This window comes from Nerophis lumbriciformis, linkage group LG16, assembly GCF_033978685.3.
Source record: "Nerophis lumbriciformis linkage group LG16, RoL_Nlum_v2.1, whole genome shotgun sequence".
NCBI lineage: Eukaryota > Metazoa > Chordata > Actinopteri > Syngnathiformes > Syngnathidae > Nerophis > Nerophis lumbriciformis.
In genome coordinates, this window is record NC_084563.2 from 340,001 (window position 1) to 362,500 (window position 22,500).

Consider the following 22,500-nt stretch of genomic DNA (forward strand, 5'->3'; position numbering starts at 1 on the left):
TGTGAGCTTTTTTACACAGCCGCTAATTAGGTGGTAGAAAAAGGAATGCTGGGCAGTTAAATACATTCTAATCCTTGTGGAAGATTGTTTTGATGTGCATCTTATTAGTAGCTAGCTGGCATTATTGTTTTTTGCTAAGTTGTTTGCAATCAGATGTTCTCTGTGCTCGTCATGCCCTCGTTACGTAAATAGCTTCAGGCAGGAGAAATAAAAGGCTGCACTTTTTACTATGTTTTCATGTTATTGTTTACTGTTTGGGACTTTTCCACCGATGGCTTTTGAGTTGGTCCCAGGAGTGATCTATTTGCTTTGTTTGTGTGGCCTATGAAACGACAAACATGGACGACAGTCTTTAAGACTGCACACAAAAAGGTGAACAATCGGCAAAACGTTGCCTGTCTATTTATTTTTCTGACAAATAAATAGTCACGTTGTTTAAACCCAAAATTTGACCCCGTAAATCGGGCTAACTTGAAATTTCTCGCACAGCTTAATCCGCTATATAAAAGAGCCGGTGTATTGTCCGTAAATCATTGATTGTCTGATGTTTACAGGATTTACAACATATTACATGCATGTTAGCATGTCTTACAAATAGGGATGGGTACCGTTCACATTTGAAAAAAATCATTGGTCGCAGTGTGGGTCATAATAAATACAATACAATGGAATTTATTCTAAAATATTGACCAGCATTTTATTTTTGTTTTGTTTTCATTGTAAACATTCTTGAAGGTGGTGCATTAATCCTCATAGTTTCACTGCGACATCACTATTTTTATATTCTGCGCCATGATAGTAAAATACTATCTATCTATGACTAGGGAAGGTTGTTTGTATGGGGTCATACAAGTAAATGCTGTGCATGGTAATGCAATTAATAGTCACTGACTTCAGTTTCAAATTTTTGAATTTGAATTCTCATTTGTCTAAAAAAAAAAAAAATATGAGAATTTTAACAATACAGAAAAAATAGCAAAAAAAAGAACAATAAAATGTATCTTTATATTTGAATATATAAAGTATGAACCAATACAAATAAAAACAGACAAATAAATAAATAAAGGAATACATAAAAAGATTGAATGTTCGAAATAAACTAATACCATAACTATGAAATGAATCCAAATGTTGCTAAGTTTTCTTTGAATTGATTTCTAGCCCAGTCACTGCACTTGCTGACGTCGTATATGCATGTCCTTAAAAAGCAGCTCCTAAACAAACGGCTCGCAACAACGATTCGGTTCTCATCGTTCACTTAAAGGAACCATTCAAGAGACCCGATTCCTTCACAATCGTCACATTTCTAGTCAGTATATCTTGTTTTATCATCACATTTCTAAGTCTCATTTGCAGCTATGACACTAAGTTGCAAGTCCAAGACATTAGATGTCTGTTGCGCCCTAAAAAGTGTTAATACTGTAAGTATCGTACTTATTACTCAGCAGCTGTTGGACTGTAGCGTGCATCTTAGTTGTACTTTTCATGAACACATTTGGTGGTGTTGAAATCGCCATGTAAAATCACCAATGCTAATCAGTAGCATGTCAATAGCAAAGCCAATGTATATTTGCATCAAGCTAGCACATTTTTGGAAAAGTGGAGCTTTTTTTTGAGTCAGTTTCTTTGTTGGCCTTGGAATACGCCACAGTACCCAGGAGTAACTTTTACGCCAATTGGTAGGACCTTTGGGGTTCGGTCCAGGCCAAAAAAGTACGAGATTGGGTTCGCAGTTCGACTTACAAAAGCATTTAAACAACCACAGATGCCATTCACACCATGGAGTGTTCAAGCTACGGCTCGCATCTTTAATTTGGCCCGCGAGCTGGCACAAGTCCTGGAACTTGACCAGTGTTTTCATATCTTATACAAACTACCAGCAAATTGATAGCCATTTTGTCACCAAAAACGAAAGTAACTCAAGCTTGCACAGCATTCATTTATATGACCCCATCCAAACAACCTTCCCTAGTCATGGCGCAGAAAAAAGTAGTTGTTACCACATTTTTGAGCCCAATGCGGCCCCCCAGTCAAAAGGTCTAAATGATAGGGTTCCATATTCAGCTGTCCAGATATAATGGATGACATTTATATGATGGCTGCTGCTTATTGGAAGCAAAGGGTTAGCGGAGTTTGTGAGAAAGCTGGTGTTGACTTGGCAAACGCTGGGGAGGTCACATTAAAGGAAGCTTTGTCGCAAAGCAACAGGTTCTCAGAGGCAGAAAAATGTCAATTTTGCCTCGCCGGTGGCCAGTTCTCTCCCCCTCCTGACTGCCTTTATTTACGCTGGCCCTTAAGAGCACAATGGCGGCGCAGTCCATAAAGCGTAATGAAGCGTTTAGCCCTAAGCTCCCAGCCCACAGATGGGCTGTCTGCTGAATTCACATCTCTGCCTTTAATGAATCCGCTTGTTTGAAGAAGAAAACATCGTGAAGGCAGAGATGATCTCCCGTGCCAACATGCACACCCAAACCTCCGTCTTAGCGCCCACTTTTCCCAGGAGGTGGGAATCAACCCCCCGCAGCAGCTGCAGCCATCACACGTGTGCCCCCTGCTGTTAGCGCCACCTTGCTGCTGTGTAACCTGCACTTAGGCCCGCCCGGCCATATGCTCCCTGCAGACAACGCTTGAGAGGCTTACAGGAAGCAACAGATGGTCACGCTCCCCAAAAGCTTGTTGTTTTACATGTGCTTCAGACATTCATTAGCGCAGTTGATGTTCTAACACCACTTTGTTCAGCACTTTGCATACACGGCCAAGTGGCAAACACAAAGTGCAGTTGAAAAAACATAAAAAAGAAGAAAACACACTATTGACAAAAACAAAGCAAATACAGAAGGAGGATTTGAGGCAAAACGCCACCAATTAATGCCATGTAAAAATAGTATAAAACTGTTTGACCTGTAATATATTTGGGAGGGTTCTAATTAGGGATGTCCGATAATATCATCCTGCCGATATTATCGGCCGATAAATGCGTTAAAATGTAATATCGGATATTATCGGTATCGTTTTTTTTTTTATTAACGGTATCGTTTTTTTTTTTTTTTAATTTTTTACTTTTATAAAATCAATCCCGACTTTTTGACATTTAGAAAAAAATCCCAATTTTTTGACACTTAGAAAAAAAATCCCGACTTTTTGACAAAATAAATCCTGACTTTTTGACAGAAAAAAATCCCAATTTTTGACAGCAAACATCCTGACTTTTTGACACTTAGAAAGAAAATCCCCATTTTTTTGACAGGAAAAATCCAGATTTTTTGACATTTATAAAAAATCCAGATTTTTTGACACTTAGAAAAAATCCAGATTTTTTGACAGAAAAATCCAGACTTTTTGACAGAAAAAAATCCAGACTTTTTGACAGAAAATCCAGACTTTTTGACGAAAGAAATCCTGACTTTTTGACACTTACAAAAAATGCCGACTTTTTGATAGAGACTTTATCGGCCGAAAAATGCTTTAAAATGTAATATCGGAAATTATCGGTATCGTTTTTTTTTATTAACGGTATCGTTTTTTTTAATTTTTATTTTTTACTTTTATAAAATCAATCCCGATTTTTTGACATTTAGAAAAAAAATCCCAATTTTTTGACACTTAGAAAAAAATCCCGACTTTTTGACATAATAAATCCAGACTTTTTGACAGAAAAAAATCCCAATTTTTGACAGCAAACATCCTGACTTTTTGACAGTTAGAAAAAAAATCCCCATTTTTTTGACAGGAAAAATCCAGATTTTTTGACATTTATAAAAAATCCCGATTTTTTGACACTTAGAAAAAAATCCAGATTTTTTGACAGAAAAAATCCAGACTTTTTGACAGAAAAAAATCCAGACTTTTTGACAGAAAATCCAGACTTTTTGACGAAAGAAATCCTGACTTTTTGACACTTAGAAAAAATGCCGACTTTTTGATAGAGACTTTATCGGCCGAAAAATGCTTTAAAATGTAATATCGGAAATGATCGGTATCGGTTTTTTATTATCGTTATCGTTTTTTGTTTTTTTAAATTAAATCAACATAAAAAACACAAGATACACTTACAATTAGTGCACCAACCCAAACAATCTCCCTTCCCCCATTTACACTCATTCACACAAAAGGGTTGTTTCTTTCTGTTATTAATATTGTGGTAGGTTCCTACATTATATATCAATATATATCAATACAGTCTGCAAGGGATACAGTCCGTAAGCACACATGATTGTGCTCCACTAATAGTACTAACCTTTAACACTTCATTTGACTCATTTTCATTCATTACTAGTTTCTATCTAACTGTTTTTATATTGTTTTACTTTCTTTTTTATTTAAGAAAAAGTTTTTAATTTATTTATCTTATTTTATTTTATTAATTTAAAAAAAGAAGTACCTTATCTTCACCATACCTGGTTGTCCAAATTAGGCATAATAATGTGTTAATTCCACCACTGCATATATCGGTATCGGTAATTAAAGAGTTGGACAATATCGGAATATCGGATATCGGCAAAAAAGCCATTATCGGACATCCCTAGTTCTAATTAGGGATGTCCGATATTCCGATATTGTCCAACTCTTAATTACCGATACTTATATCAAAAAAGCCATTATCGGACATCCCTAGTTCTAATTAGGGATGTCCGATAATGGCTTTTTTGCCGATATCCGATATTCCAATATTGTCCAACTCTTAATTACCGATACCGATATCAAGCGATACCGATATATACAGTGGTGGAATTAACACATTATTATGCCTAATTTGGACAACCAGGTATGGTGAAGATAAGGTCCTTTTTAAAAATAATTATAAAATAAAATAAGATAAATACATTAAAAACATTTTCTTGAATAACAAAGAAAGTAAAACAATATAAAAACAGTTAGATAGAAACTAGTAATGAATGAAAATGAGTCAAATGAAGTGTTAAATGTTAGTACTATTAGTGGAGCAGCATGTGTGCTTACGGACTGTATCCCTTGCAGACTGTATTGATATATATATATATTAGGGCTGCAACTAACGATTAATTTGATAATCGATTAGTCTGTCGATTATTACTTCGATTAATTAATTAATAATCAGATAAAAGAGACAAACTACATTTCTATCCTTTCCAGTATTTTATTTAAAAAAAAAAACCAGCATACTGGCACCATACTTATTTTGATTATTGTTTCTCAGCTGTTTGTACATGTTGCAGTTTATAAATAAAGGTTTATAAAAAAATCTAAATAAATGTCTCTGCGCATGCACATAGCATAGATCCAACGGATCGATGACTAAATTAATCGCCAACTATTTTTATAATGGATTTTAATCGATTTAATTGATTAGTTGTTGCAGCCCTAATTGATATATAATGTAGGAAGCAGAATATTAATAACAGAAAGAAACAACCCTTGTGTGTGAAGGAATGGTGCACTGTGTTTTTTATGTTGATTTAATAAAAAAACCAAAAAAAACCCGATACCAATAATAACAAAAATGATACCGATAATTTCCGATATTAAGATTTAAAGCATTTATCGGCCGATAATATCAACAGGCCAATATTATCGGACATCTCTAGTTGTAATCTTTTGTGGCTGTTAAGTAGATCTACATCCACTTTATTTTTCAACTCATTTACGCAAATACCCCCCAGTGTCAATTCTGCTCCTTCAACCATGGCTATTTCTTCACAATGTAAATATATATTCCTATATTACAAATAGCCTGTCATCTGCGCACTATTCACAAGTCATTCACCCAAAATCCGATTTCGGCAGCGCTGTTTTAGGGAGCCAACTCTTTGTTTGGCGGCCAAATGTTTGGTGCATCACTGGTCAATAGTGCGCAAATAACATATGTAATATATAAAGATATTTACCGTATATTCTGGACTATAGAGCACACCCAAGCCACACCCACAAAATGTTAGTAAAATACTATATTTTTCCGTATATATAACATTATATGCCGCAGTTATGTACGTTGTGAAAAGAGTTATTTGCACAAAATGTTTATTGACATACCTTAATTGTTTCCAAACGGTGTCTGTAACACGGCAGTAAAACGGCTGATCAAACAAAACAGAAGTAGAAGTAGATAGTACTTTATTGATTCCTGCAGGAAAATTAAAATTCTAGCAGCAGCGTACAGAATTGAGATATCATTTAAATAGTAAATAATAAATAATGGGGGTATATGCTATTGTTTTTAATTTATTTATCTTATTTTATTTTATAATTATTTTTAAAAAGGACCTTATCTCCACCATACCTGGTTGTCCAAATTAGGCAGCTAGCATCTCATCCAAACTGGTACATCTCCAGATTTGTTTTTTAATTTAAGCTCCCAATTTAAACCATAACAAAAACACGAGAGAAATCTTGTATCTTAAACTACTCATAAGATGATTTATTGTATTTCTATTAGACCTTTACCTGTGTCGCAAAAAGTTCCAATCTTAGTTCTATAGTTTTTGCTATCAATGCTATCCTTATTTTACTATTTGTTAATTAGTATTTGTGGAGCTAATCCGTCAGATGCCCACTGATCTGATGTTGAATCATTTTTACTGACACTTTTTCCCAATAAACTGTTGGTTGAACTCCAAAATCAGCTTTCCACAGTAACCGGCGTCAAATAGGAATACACAATAAATAGCACTTTGGCTAATTTAGGAGTGTCGGATCAAAATGAACCCAGATTAAGTCCCCTGAAAGAAGATTAGGATTATGGACTACAGAGGTGCGGTAGTGTGGTTCTGTCCGCTGGGCAGATTAAGAACTTGTATTTGGTATACAACTTCATAGGAAATGGCCTATGTGCACAAGCTGCCGATACACACCAGTTCAACTGAAATGCTGGAATGTCCATGGTGAGTGGAGTGTGTCAATGTTGGAACAGTTCTATATTGCCCATTCAATTTCAATGCAGGGACATTCTGGGTAATCAGGGAATTTTCGGAACTGGGAAACATGCTGGCTTGAATGTGCAGGGTGAGTGGAGTGTGGAAATCAGATGAGAAATGTGCGATATGCAGTGGATTGTATAATGCACATTCATTGTCAATGGGGAGAAAAACCGGCAATTTTGGGAATCATCAGATAAGTAGTGCGTGTGGGTGGTTGAAAGTTCGGAATCGGGTTTAAAAACAACGCAAAATTTGAGAATTTGGGGTGTTGTCGAATTACGAATATGTCCATTCAGATGAATGGGATTTCCTGGGAATTTCGGGAATCTTTGAAAATGTCGATACTAACACAATTGTCCGAGATGATATGAATGGATTGGTGTTGGAATTTTTGGAATGGGTTGAAACATGTTGACGTAGTAGCAGTTTGAATTGAGATTGGGTATTTCCATACTTGCCAACCTTGAGACCTCCGATTTCGGGAGGTGGGGGGAGGGGTGTGGGGGTGCGCGTGGTCGGGGTGGGACGGGGGCGTGGCTAAAAGGGGAGGAGTATATTTACAGCTAGAATTCACTGAATGTCAAGTATTTCATATATATGTATATATATATATATATATATATATATATATATATATATATATATATATATATATATATATATATATAAGAAATACTTGACATTCAGTGAATTCTAGCTGTAAATATACTCCTCCCCTTTTAGCCACGCCCACCCCCACACCCCTCCCCCCACCTCCCGAAATATATATATATATATATATATATATATATATTTATTTATTTTATTTTATATATATATATATATATATATATATATATATATATATTTATGTTATTATATATATATATATATATAAAATAAATACTTGAATTTCAGTGTTCATTTATTTACACATATACACACACATAACACTCATCTACTCATTGTTGAGTTAAGGGTTGAATTGTCCATCCTTGTTCTATTCTCTGTTACTATTTTTCTAACCATGCTGAACACCCTCTCTGATGATGCATTGCTGTGTGGCACGCACAAAAGTGCTTTCATCAAATGCACTAGATGGCAGTATTGTCCTGTTTAAGAGTGTCACAACATTGCTGTTTACGGCAGACGAACTGCTTTACGGTAGACGAAAACGTGACTGCTGTTGTTGTGTGTTGTTGCCACGCTGGGAGGACGTTAATGAAACTGCCTAACAATAAACCCACATAAGAAACCAAGAACTCGCCCTCCATCATTCTACAGTTATAACATGATTGGGCAGGTACGCTTTTTTATATTGTGGAGGACCTGAGTCCGCCTGAATTTCGGGAGATTTTCGGGAGAAAATTTGTCCCGGGAGGTTTTTGGGAGATTCGCTGAATTTCGGGAGTCTCCCGGAAAATCCGGGAGGGTTGGCAAGTATGGGTATTTCAGAATTCCTCAAATTTCAGGAAAAGGTGAGTGGAGTGTGTGGATGGTGGAACGGTTCGAATCGGGTAAGAAATGTGGAAGTTGTGCGTCTTTGGAAATTGGCCTACTCATTTTTAATGGGCAAAATGTCCCGGAAAACGGGGAATTCTGGGTAAACCGGATTTTATAAAAAAAAAAGTGAACTCAAAGGCTTGAATATCCAGGGTGAGCAAAGTGTGGAACAGTTCAAAGAGATTGTATAATGCCCAATCATTGTCATTCTGGGAAATGATTACATTTTGAGAAAGGTCAAACATATTTTGTGTTTGATATATGGGAAGAGTAGTGTGTGTGGATGGTTGGAAGGTCGGAATCGGATTTAAAAATGCTGCGACATTTTAAGAATTAAAGAGAGGAACCACCACCCCGGTCTGCCAATCCAGTGGTACCGCCCCCGATGTCCACGCGAACCGGAGGGTGTGTTCTAACTATGGTGGGATCACACTCCTCAGCCTTCCCGGTAAGGTCTATTCAGGTGTACTGGAGAGGAGGCTACGCCGGATAGTCCAACCTCGGATTCAGGAGGAACAGTGTGGTTTTCGTCCTGGTCGTGGAACTGTGGACCAGCTCTATACTCTGGGCAGGGTCCTTGAGGGTGCATGGGAGTTTGCCCAACCAGTCTACATGTGTTTTGTGGACTTGGAGAAGGCATTGGACCGTGTCCCTCGGGAAGTCCTGTGGGGAGTGCTCAGAGAGTATGGGGTATCGGACTGTCTGATCGTGGCGGTCCGCTCCCTGTATGCTCAGTGCCAGAGCTTGGTCCGCATTGCCGGTAGTAAGTCGGACACGTTTCCAGTGAGGGTTGGACTCCGCCAAGGCTGCCCTTTGTCACCGATTCTGTTCTGAACTTTTATGGACAGAATTTCTAGGCGCAGTCAAGGCGTTGAGGGGATCTGGTTTGGTGGCTGCAGGATTAAGTCTCTGCTTTTTAAACATGATGTGGTCCTGATGGCTTCATCTGGCCAGGATCTTCAGCTCTCACTGGATCGGTTCGCAGCTGAGTGTGAAGCGACTGGGATGAGAATCAGCACCTCCAAGTCCGAGTCCATGGTTCTCGCCCGGAAAAGGGTGGAGTGCCATCTCCGGGTTGGGGAGGAGATCTTGCCCCAAGTGGAGGAGTTCAAGTACCTCGGAGTCTTGTTCACGAGTGAGGGAAGAGTGGATGGTGAGATCGACAGGCGGATCGGTGCGGCGTCTTCAGTAATGCGGACGCTGTATCGATCCGTTGTGGTGAAGAAGGAGCTGAGCCGGAAGGCAAAGCTCTCAATTTACCGGTCGATCTACGTTCCCATCCTCACCTATGGTCATGAGCTTTGGGTTATGACCGAAAGGACAAGATCACGGGTACAAATGAGTTTCCTCCGCCGGGTGGCGGGTCTCTCCCTTAGAGATAGGGTGAGAAGCTCTGTCATCCGAGAGGAACTCAAAGTAAAGCCGCTGCTCCTCCACATGGAGAGGAGCCAGATGAGGTGGTTCGGGCATCTGGTCAGGATGCCACCCGAACGCCTCCCTCGGGAGGTGTTTAGGGCACGTCCGACTGGTAGGAGGCCGCGGGGAAGACCCAGGACACGTTTGGAAGACTATGTCTCCCGGCTGGCCTGGGAACGCCTCGGGGTCCCACAGGAAGAGCTGGACGAAGTGGCTGGGGAGAGGGAAGTCTGGGCTTCCCTGCTTAGGCTGCTGCCCCCGCGACCCGACCTCGGATAAGCGGAAGAAGATGGATGGATGGATGCACCATAACACAACATAAACACAACAGAACAAATACCCAGAATCCCATGCAGCCCTAACTCTTCCGGGCCACATTATACACCCCTGCTACCAAACCCCACCCACCTCAATTGACACACGGAGGGGGGGGGGGGTTGATGTGTGGGGGAGCAGGGAAATCTCCCGGGAAAATTGGGAGGGTCGGCAAGTATGCAGCTGAGCCGCATCAGAGTGATCAAAGAGCTGCGGGTTGTCCTAGATGATATGAATGGGTTGGGGTTTGAATTTTTGGAATTAGTTGAGAAATGTTGACGTAACAATTTGAATTGAGAATGGGTATTATGGAATTTCTGGAATTTCAGGGAAATCGGGAATTTGTAGGAGAAAACAAAATAGAAGTATTTGTTGTCCCAACCTGGAGGAATGTTTTGAAGGTGGAATGGTCAAAAAACGGTAGAAAAATGTGGACTTTCCAGGAAAAGGGAATTCCTGGAGTTTCTTTGAACTTGTAAGGTAGTAGTTGAAGGTGAGTGGAGTGTGTGGATGGTCCAATCGGGTGAGAAATGTGGAAGTTGTGCGTGTTTGGAAATTGGCCTACTCATTTTTAAAGGGCAAAATGGGTAAAATTGTGGGTAATCCGGGATATATTTGAAACCATTTTTGGGTGAGCTCACGATTCCGAACGTCTTGACACTTGAACGCTTGCGATGGGATGAAAGCTGCGGGAATAATAAGAAATAGAAGATTAGTGTGTTGGACAGTCTCAGCATAATGTCTTTAGTCAAGTTGGCAGTCAGCTCCAAGTTCATAGGAGATGTGGATGATGTCACCGCCCAGTCCAGGAAGGGATCAGAAAAAGCTGCAGGAGGACTTTGCAACATGTTTCCACACGTGAAGCAGAAGGTCTCTGTTAGTCGTTACGCTACACTTTGCCTTTTCCACCACATTTCAACCCTGGACTTCTTGTGCCTCAAGCCCAGTGTTGACGTGACAGTGAGGACGATGAGGACCAGGTTTGATGGCCATGCAGCTGACTTGATGGGAGTTGTTGTGAGGGCAGGCTTGAATGAGCGGTGAGGACCAGGTTTGATGGCCATGCATGGGAGTTGTTGTGAGGGCAGTCTTGAATGAGCCACATGAAAGTGTGTCTTTAACACAACTACTGCACAAAGAAGACAGAACAAAGGAATTGCCAGCGGAAAAATAGTTTTGCGACCGCAGAGGCAGCCGGCATTCCTTCTGCAAAAATTTCCAACAGCTTCTTTTCCGTGGCCAAAATGATGTCATTTGCCAGATTGCTCCGCCCCCGGGCCGCCGCGTGCACCGCTTGGCACCGGCGGCCGTCTGGACCCGTGACCACGACTAGGGATTGACCTGCTTTCTGCACACGTCTCACATTATTCATCTTTATGAGGCTGGATCTTCATTTCTTTGCAACTTAGGAGAATTTACATGACATTGTTTTTTACGGCTAACTCAGCTTTTTGGGATTATGTCCTTGCCCGGTTGTGGGTTGGGATCAGGAGACGTCAATGTGGTGTGAAGCTCTTTCAGGCACTTGTGAGTGAGGGCCAAACCAGGCGTGTCAAAAACTACGGCCCCGCGATACGTCTGCAGTTAAATAAGGAATCTTACCCGCAGGGAGATAGCATTCATGCACATTGTAATTCAGGTCAACGACCTTTAATTATAATTTCAATTAAAAATGGCGCAGCATTATTTATATAACCCAATGCAAACAACCTTCCCGAGTCATGGTGAAAAAAAAAAAAAAAATCCAACCAACACAAAAAGTCAACAGACATGGTCACACACAACACAACCTGCTCACTGAACTTTGTGGATATTATAAAAATACGTCATAAAACAATTCTAAATTACACCCATTTAAAGCCATTGCTAAGCATGGTGGGAAAAAATGCCAAACACTTCACTTATCCATGTTTTGGCACATTTTAGCTGCTTGTCAAATACACTTTCACATATTCTTAATATCCTTTTTTTTTTATTATTTATGCATGATATTAATACAATATGTACACATATATGTATAGGATATATATATATATATATATATACAGTATATATGTGTACAGCTCTGGTAATGGGTACATTCGCACCCACCTGCACAAATGTACTTCAAAATGTAACAATCAAAATAAATATGACTTTTGTTTTGTTTACTAGGGCATGCATATATAATATGCATTAGTTTGACCATTTAAAATCAACGATAATACATTTAAATATAATATTTAAATATAATATTTAAATTTAAATTAAATTTAAATTTTTAATTTAAATTTTGATTTTATGTAAATTTAAAAAAAAAAGTTTTGATTTTGATTTTATTTATTTTTTGATTTTATTTAAATTTTTAAATTTTAATTAAATTTAAATTTAAATATAATATTTAAGTTTAAATTAATATTAAAATTTTTTAAATTAACGATAATAAATTTAAAATCAACGATAATAAATTTTTTTAAATCAACGATAATAAATTTGTTTTGTTTACTAGGGCATGCATATATAATATGCATTAGTTTGACCATTTAAAATCAACGATAATAAAAAGGAGATTCTTGAAAATAGCATAAAAAAATGCCCCAAAAACTTGGAAAAACGCGCTTCATAGCGTTACTTTTTGGTGTAACCATCATGAGCGTTCCGTTCAGGTATATTTCTTTTATATTTTGATAAATCATCATATTCATGTATTACTAAATTCAAATAGATATTGATCAATCTTTAAGCTGTGTGTATTTGATTTCAGTTTGCTTATTGAGAATTGTAGTTGAAACTTTTGCAACCTTGTGTTGCGCTCATGATGGCGTAACCAAACTAGATTTCATTTAATGATCTTATTTTGTATATTTGTTCCCTTTTTTACACTTAGTATATTTAAATATTCATTTATAAACATTGAATACATTTCAAATATCAATAAAATGTAATTGCCTTCATCTTATAGGGTAATGTTTACTTACACCAAGTCATCACTTTGACTTGTAATATCTCTAATTCTGCTGCTGTTTTATGCTTGTTTCTTTTTGGAACATGTACTACACATATAATACAATAAATATATATATATATATGTATATTTATGTATGTATATATATATGTATGTATATATATGTATGTATGTTAGTTTACATGCAGTCGGTTTTCAGCCCTCAACCAAATGTTATTGTCCCAATGCTAGGCCTAAGTCAAAAAGTTAGGTCTAAACAAAGACGTTGTTCATGATTGAAATGTGTTATTTTTATAAGTGCAGTTTGTGTGCTGACCTGGAGGTAAGAAAGAGTCAACCAAAGGTGGATTTGACAAAGTGTAGCAATAGATGAGTCCTGACTGTATCTTCAATGATGTCAAAAGTCTGCTCGCCCACAAAGTTTGTTTACGATGAGCTCAGGGGACAGAGGGAGGACAAAAGGAGCGCTTGATTTGCTCACCCTAACTCACCTACCGCCCATCATAATCTTGCCTTATCCGTACTTTTTTTTTTTATGGGATATTTTTCAATGTTACTGGATTTTTATCAATGTGACCATCATCATATCAGTGGGTTAATTATCGTCCATCCACAGTACCGTAAATTCTCTACTTTCTTCCTACGCTTTAAACTCTGCAGCTTATAAAACAGCACAGCTTTGATTGATTGATTGAGACTTTTTATTAGTAGATTGCACAGTGAAGTACATATTCCATACAATTGACCACTCAATGGTAACACCCCAATAATTTTTACACTTTTGATTCATGGTACAAATATATACTATCATCATAATACAGTCATCACACAAGATAATCATCAGAGTATATACATTCAATTATTTACATTATTTACAATCCGGGGTGTGGGATGTGGGTGGGGAGGGGTAGGTTTGGTTGGTATCATCACTTGAGTCATCAACAATTGCATCATGAGAGAAATGGACATTGAAACAGTGTAGGACTGACTTGGTAGGATATGTACAGCGAGCAGAGACCATAGTGAGCTCAGATAGTATAAGACATACTTGCCAACCCTCCCGGATTTTCCGGGAGACTCCCGAAATTCAGCGCCTCTCCCGAAAACCTCCCGGGACAAATTTTCTCCCGAAAATCTCCCGAAATTCAGGCGGAGCTGGAGGCCACGCCCCCTCCAGCTCCATGCGGACCTGAGTGACGTGTTGACAGCCTGTTCACACGTCCGCTTTCCCACAATATAAACAGCTAATGATGGAGGGCGAGTTCTTGGTTTCTTATGTGGGTTTATTGTTAGGCAGTTTCATTAACGTCCTCCCAGCGCGGTAACAACACACAACAACAGCAGTCATGTTTCCGTCTACCGTAAAGCAGTTGGTCTGCCGTAAACAGCAATGTTGTGACACTTTTAAACAGGACAATACTGCCATCTACTGTACATGCATATGTGACCCACCCATAATGTGTCACATTTTTGTGTTGATTTATTTATTTTATTTTTTGGTTTGAATTCGTTTTTGGATCTGTCATTACACATTTATCAGTATTCACATTGGTCAGTAGGGCGTTTCTTCCCAATTGAATGCTATCACCTGCAGACCGGAAGTGTCTTGTCATTCTGATGAGCGCAACCAGTCTGTGAACAATTGAAACATCCTGTGTGCTTTTTCCTCCTGTATAACAGGTTAGTTTTGGTGAATCAACTCACTGAATAATATCCATGTGATCTTTTATAAGTTTAAGTACACATTCTGATGGTGGAGCCTAACTCTAAAGTGTTTGTGAGTTGTAGTTTGTATTTGTGAATGAATCCAGTGCACAGCTGCAGTAATCAATACAAAAAGGGGACGTGAGTGCGCAATGTTTATATAGGAACTTCTGATCCTAATTCAGACTCCCAAATTAGAGCTCCCGTTTTCTTATTGATTTTATAATGTATATTTGTATAATGTGTGTGTTCTGAAATAGTGACAGAGAATAGAACAAGGATGGACAATTCAACCCTTAACTCAACAATGAGTAGATGAGTGTTATGTGTGTGTAAATAAATGAACACTGAAATTCAAGTATATGTACATTTGGTTATTTACAATCCGGGGAGGTGGGATGTGGAAGGGAGGGTGTTAGTTTAGGGTTGAAGTTGCCTGGAGGTGTTGTTTTAGTGTGGTTTTGAAGGAGGATAGAGATGCCCTTTCTTTTACACCTGTTGGGAGTGATTTATGGAATTTTGTTAGCATGCTAGTGTTTTTGTTTTGTTTTTAGCTCATTTTGTAGGTATACACCTGTCATACTTTGGTACTCTATGTATGCTAATGTTAGCATAAACAACTTTTTTTTTTTTATATAGGTACACAACCCAGAGTATCATTTTAGCACTTGACGCATGTTACAGTTAGCATTTTAGCATGCTAACGTTAGCACATTAGCTCAGTGTCATATATGTTAGCATGCTAGCTTGTGTTTATATTTTTTGGGGCCAAATGTTGGCATTTCATCCACACACAATTTCTACCAAAATTGCATTTTCTACTGTAGTTGTTTTGAAGGTGAAAAGTGCAAAGTGATCCTTCATCTGTGGCCCTGTTGTACCTAGCTGTAGGAGGGTCCAAGGATGCTAATTGTTTGGTGTGTTGGACATGTGGGGTAATTGAAGAATGGAGGCGTATGAAAGACTTCTTTATAAGGGGAATGTTTAGCGTGTCTCACCTTGACCGTAAGCATTAACAAAGATTTGCATCCGTGCCAAGCTATCCAGTTCCCGGGGCGGCTAAGTCTTGGGGCCCAGGCGGTGTAACAGGATAGAGGTGAAGTATGGTTTGGTGGAGACAGCTGCCAGGGGTTAGGTGATATCAGGCGGCACAAGTGATACGGCCACAGAGATGTCAAACATTCTGCGGCGGGGTCGGCGCGGGGTCAGGGCCCTACGGCCAGGATACATTGTCCCGCAGCGGGTCAAAGGTTGCACAAGTGTTCTCCCGCGACGGTAAACAGGTTGTGACATCACATCCACTCTTTCTAAATGGGGAAACAATGCTATCCAAAACTACATGAAGCTGCACATTTCATCCATCCGTCTTCTGCAGCCATTCTTCTTGTCAGGGTCGCTGGGGGGGGCTAGGGGGGGCTATCCCAGCTGGGGGAGGGCAAGAGTTGCAGATTTCTTTGGGGCAATTTATTCCTTCACAAAGCTAACATTCGGTCCAGGTTTTTACTTTTTAGATACTTTTGCATCCTTTTGAATGGAATTGTGTCGCCAGAAGTTTGAGGTACTTTGTGTTTTTAAGATATATATATATATATATATATATATATATATATATATATATATATATATATATATATATATATATATATATATATATATATATATATATATATATATATACACCGTATTTTCCAGACTATAAGTGGCAGTTTTTGCGACTTATACTCAGGAGCGACTTATGTGTGAAATGATGAACACATTATAATATTATTGATGTCATTGACGTAAGAGACTAGACGTATAAGATTTCATGGGATTTAGCGATTAGGAGTGACAGATTGTATAGCATGTTCTATATGTTATAGTTATTTGAATGACTCTTACCATAATATGTTACATTAACATACCAGTTGGTTATTTATGCCTCATATAACGTACACTTATTCAGCCTGTTGTTCACTATTCTTCATTTATTAGGGCCCGCATGGCCCATTGTATAAGGACTCCCAAACGACAAATAGTTTGTAAATGGAGGTCCCATTGTAGATATTGGTATTTACTGTGGGATGCAGCTGATTAGTAGAGTGGAAAACAACAAATAGTTAGTAAATATTGGTGTTTAGTGTGGGATGCAGCTGATTAGTAGAGTGTAAAAGAGTCTTGAACAAGCAGGTACTAAATGTCTACTTTGATGCCACTGAGTGCTCAGCAGCTGGTCTGGGATGAAAAAGAGTGGGACACTTTGGCGGTGCTAAAGTGCTAAAGCGACACAGACTGGGATGAGTTAAAGGGATCATCAGCAAAGGACGCACTAACTAACTAATCCCTTGCCAGCATGACTTTTGCCAGATCTGAGAGCCTTTGAGCACTTCCTTGTGTACATCCATCCTCCTAAATATTTGCAAAGGTGCAAGTCAACAATGTCCATATTTAGTAGGAACTCTTGGCAAGGCAACTTGAAGGAATGTTGAACTGTATTTTCCCTCAGTTCTTTACGTTCTAATTACCGCTGGAGCCAAACCAAAGGGTGAAGCCACTTTCTAGTAAACCAAGCTCATCTTCTGTGGACCACAGCCGAGGCCGATAATGTTGCGTTGGATGACTTTCAGGCCCGAAAACATCAGCAATGCGTATTCTGCTTGTTGGACATGAAACGTTGAATTTTTATTGCTAAACAGATTCCATTCCTAATGTGTCTGGTATGGATATTTAAATCGCTGCTTTTTAGATAGACAGCCAAGGCTTCATTCATAACTAAGAACTGGCAGCAAATCAAAACAAATAGGAATGTTTTCCTGTGCCAAATAATGCTCCCTTATGTCTTCAAAAGATCTGAACCCCAACGAGCATTGGCTGTTTACAAGAAGCCAGTGCCATGGTTTTGCTGCTGGTCCTGAGCTGCTGTTTGTGGAAAAGTTGTCATGTTACTCGTTTATAGCCTGATAAACTTGGGGCTAAACACATTTGGTTGAGGGCCGAAAGGCAGAGGCATGTATATAATAATGCAATAAAGTAATATTAATGTAGCGTATGTTTCGGAGTATAAGTCGCACCAGCCGAAAATGCATAATAAAGAAGGAAAAAAACATTTATAAGTCGCACTGGAGTATAAGTTGCATTTTTTGTGGAAATGTATTTGATAAAAGCCAACAGCAAGAATAGACATTTGAAAGTCAATTTAAAATTAAAGCTGCAAGCAGCATTGGTCGGGCCCGCGTATTTGGCAGGTGCTAGTCCTAAGTGTCCCAATACTTTTGTCTACTTTTAGTCTGAAGTGTCCCAAGACTTTTGTCTAGTGTACCTACCTTGTCTGCATTGTGTGGGCACGTTGGTGCTTCCTGCTTTTAAGCAGCCTTCTTAAAAAAACAGCAGCGCAGCAGCATCAGCGCAGCAGTTCTTTGAAGGGTCATAAAATCAAAACCGGAGCAGGTATTAAAAAGCTGTTCTTTTATTTTATACACAAGGGTTTAATCTCTCTCCTGTGTTAGTTTGAAGCCGAAACGACAAACGCGCTCAGAGGAGATAGTTTTTGAAGGAAGGTGACCGGTTTTTACAAAAAAATTGTTTTGAAGGGGGAATAGCAGACTTCCTGTAGATTTTTGCTGGGGGTTGTCAATTTATGAAATGTAGGTCTAAGTGAGACCTACGGAGAGGTTTTTGTTTCATGTCTCTCCGACCTTCCCAGTGGGAGTTACAGGCAGTTTTGTCATTTTTTTCTTCCGAGGAGCAGTTTTTTTCTCCGTTTTATTCAAAAATTGCTCTAGAGCGCAATTTTATGATTTGGGGTTAGGTTTTTTTATTAGATCGCAATTTTTGCCAGTCCTGATGTGTGTGTTCAGTTTGGTGAGTTTTGAAGCATGTTAAGGGGGTCAAATTACAGCTCAAAAAGGCAAAAGTGACTGTTTTTAGTACTTTTTTGTCTTGAAGGGGGAATTGTGTCTTGAAGGGGGAATTGCCAACTTCCTGTTGATTTTTGCCCGAGAATATACAATTATAAAAACTAGGTCTAAATCAGACCTACATAGAGATTTTTGTTTCATGTCTTTCCGACCTTCCTAGTGGGAGTTACAGGCAGTCTAGTTTTTTTTCCCCTAGGGGGCGCTAGAGCGCAATTTTGATTTTTGCGTTTTTTTTTTTTTTTATTAAAAGACAATTTTCGCAGGTCCTGATGTGTGGGTCAAATATGGTGAGTTTTGAAGCATGTTAAGTGGGTCAAATTAGTGCTCAAAGAGGCGGCGGAAGAAAAAGAATAAAGAATAAAACCTTACAAATACAATAGGTCCTTATGTCCCATTGTATAAGGACTCCCTTTGGGAGTCCTTATACAATGGGCCATGCGGGCCCTAATAAATGAAGAATAGTGAACAACAGGCTGAATAAGTGTACGTTATATGAGGCATAAATAACCAACTGGTATGTTAACGTAACATATTATGGTAATAACTATAACATATAGAACATGCTATACGTTTACCAAACAATCTGTCACCAAATCCCATGAAATCTTATACGTCTAGTCTCTTACGTCAATGACATCAATAATATTAGAATGTGTTCATCATTTCACACATAAGTCGCTCTTGAGTATAAGTCGCACCCCCGGCCAAACTATGACAAAAACTGCCACTTACAGTCCGAAAAACACGGTAATAGATATAATATGATGAATATAAGTGGATAATAAGAGTATGTGAAAGTTGGACTCCTACCTTGTTTACTTCTGCGACGACCTCCTTAAAGATCAATCAGAAATATCAAGCAGTTGAAATGCACCAAACATGTATAAATGTGGGGAAAGGGGTTTGTATTTTTCCCATCATGCTTTGTAAGGAATTGACATAGAAATGGATGTATTTTTTTTTTTTTATGGTGAATTGCCATTTTTCTCATGATATGTACAAAGTTTAGTGACCATGTTTGTTGACATTTTGTTAATTCATTTTTTGTACCATGACTAGAGAAGGTTGTTTGTCATAAAAGTAAATGCTGCGCAGTGGTTCATTGAAGACATAAATGAAGGTCGTTGACCTGAAAAAGTCATGCTGTCCACGAGATGACGATGGAATAGCATTGACTTCATGATATGATGGAATCCTCGTCTTCCTTCAGGTTCTCCTCCTCTGAGCGGGACAGGGAGGGTGACGGTGCTGGTGGACGACATGAACGACAACATCCCGCTCTTCTCCTCCTCCTCCTTCCACACCACCATCGCCGAGGACGCGCCCACCGGCACGGATGTGATGCTGGTCAACACTTCTGACGCCGACGTGGGCCTCAACGCGGTCATCAGGTACACCTTTCTTTCTTTCTTTCTTTCTTTCTTTCTTTCTACAACTTCTTCAATCACACGTGTCCAAAGTGCGGCCTGCAGCTCATTGCTGTAACAGTTGGATAATATTACAAAAGAAAAAACAAAAAGTGGAATAAAAGAGCAAACGGATGAAAAATACCAAGAAAAAGTTGACTCTAATAACACTTTTATTCTTTAAAACTGTCATTGCTCAAAAAATGCAATGTCATGAATTATTAACTTATTTCACATCAAATATTCCACTTTGATATATTTTTGGGGTCAAAATATTACACATTTTGTGTATTTGCCACATAAAAAACAATGTTTTCTATGACAAATGAGCATAAAACGGAGAAACAAAAGAACAAAGAAAAATGTCAATTGAAAGTCAAATAATATGAATAATGTATGACTTGTTTTGAACAATTTTATAAGAGGGCCCTTTTGGATTCCTCAGTATTTTAATAGGATTTTTTAAACTAGCATTGCTCAAAAAAATAATGAATCAAAGTCAATGTTGTTATGAATTATTGACTCCAATTATTTCACATCAAATATTCCACTCTGGAAAATATAATGTTTTCTTTGCCAAAAAGGACATAAACAAACAAACAAAAAACAACAAAATATAAAAAAAGGAATAATTGACGCATAGATCTGAAGTTGATCCAGATTATTATTATTATTGTTTTTAAGACATTTATCGAGATTATTATTATTGTTTTTAAGACGTTTATCTGGATTATTTTTATTATTGTTTTTAAGACGTTTATCTAGATTATTATTGTTTTTAACATGTTTATCTAGATTATTATTATTATTGTTTTTAAGACGTTTATCTAGATTATTATTGTTTTTAACATGTTTATCTAGATTATTATTATTATTGTTTTTAAGACGTTTATCGAGATTATTATTATTATTGTTTTTAAGACGTTTATCTAGATTATTATTATTATTGTTTTTAAGACGTTTATCTAGATTATTATTATTATTGTTTTTAAGACGTTTATCTAGATTATTATTATTATTATTGTTTTTAAGACGTTTATCTAGATTATTATTATTATTGTTTTTAAGACGTTTATCTAGATTATTATTATTATTGTTTTGAAGACGTTTATCTAGATTATTATTATTATTGTTTTTAAAACGTTTATCTAGATTATTATTATTGTTTTTAAGACGTTTATCCAGATTATTATTATTATTGTTTTTAAGACGTTTATCTAGATTATTATTATCATTGTTTTTAAGACGTTTATCTAGATTATTATTATTATTGTTTTGAAGACGTTTATCTAGATTATTATTATTATTGTTTTGAAGACGTTTATCTAGATTATTATTATTATTGTTTTTAAGACGTTTATCTAGATTATTATTATTATTGTTTTGAAGACGTTTATCTAGATTATTATTATTATTGTTTTTAAAACGTTTATCTAGATTATTATTATTGTTTTTAAGACATTTATCCAGATTATTATTATTATTGTTTTTAAGACGTTTATCTAGATTATTATTATCATTGTTTTTAAGACGTTTATCTAGATTATTATTATTATTGTTTTGAAGACGTTTATCTAGATTATTATTATTATTGTTTTGAAGACGTTTATCTAGATTATTATTATCATTGTTTTTAAAACATTTGATTCCCTGAGAATTTTACTGGGATTTTTTCTTTTTTTTTAATTCTCATTGCTCAAAAAAAAATAATAAATCTAAATAAATGTTATGCTTTATTGACCTTTATAGTCATTGGAGCCTTCCAATGACTTCACATCAAATATTCCACTTTGAAAAAGCAAAAGAGGGTAGATAAAATATAAAGTAACATAAAACAGGGTTAAAGACAGTCAAAAAAGGTAGAAAAGGGTAACTTGAAGGTGAGTGAAAGGTTAAATAAGTTAGATAGAAGGTAAATAAAGTGTATAAGTGTGAATATAGAAAGTAAAACAAGGTAAAAAAAGGTAAACAAGGTAAATAACAGGTCAAATAATGTAAATAAAAGGTAAAATAAGTTAAATAGAAAGTAAGTAAAAGGTAAAAGAAGTTGAAAAGAAGATACATCAAAGAGAAAAGAAGTTGAATAAAAGGTAAAAAAAAGAATATAGAAAGTAAAACAAGGTAAATACAAGGTCAAGGAAGGTAAATTAACGGTAAAATAACCTAAATAGAGAGTAAATATAAGGTAAACAAGTTAAATAAAAGGTAAAATATGGTAAATAGAAGGTAAATAAAAGATAAAATAAGTTATATACAAGGTAAAAGGTATAAAAAAAGTTAAAATGTAATAAAGGAATATAGAAAGTAAAACAAGGTAAAAAGGTAATAAATAAGTTAAATAAAAGGTAAAAAAAAAATATTGAAAGTAAAACAGGTGAATAAAAGGTCAAAGAAGGTAAATAAAAGGTAAACAAGTTAAATAAAAGATAAAATGAGATAGAAGG

General features: G+C 37.1%; 1 protein-coding gene across 1 annotated transcript in view; it reads left to right on the forward strand.

Annotated features, from left to right (window-relative positions):
• Positions 1-22,500, forward strand: part of fat4 (FAT atypical cadherin 4) — a 178,531-nt gene that overhangs the window by 123,210 nt on the left and 32,821 nt on the right. The window contains exon 7 of the mRNA XM_061976484.1: positions 19,861-20,041. Coding sequence (XP_061832468.1) covers positions 19,861-20,041 — 181 coding nt within the window. The remainder of the gene's footprint in view (positions 1-19,860; positions 20,042-22,500) is intronic.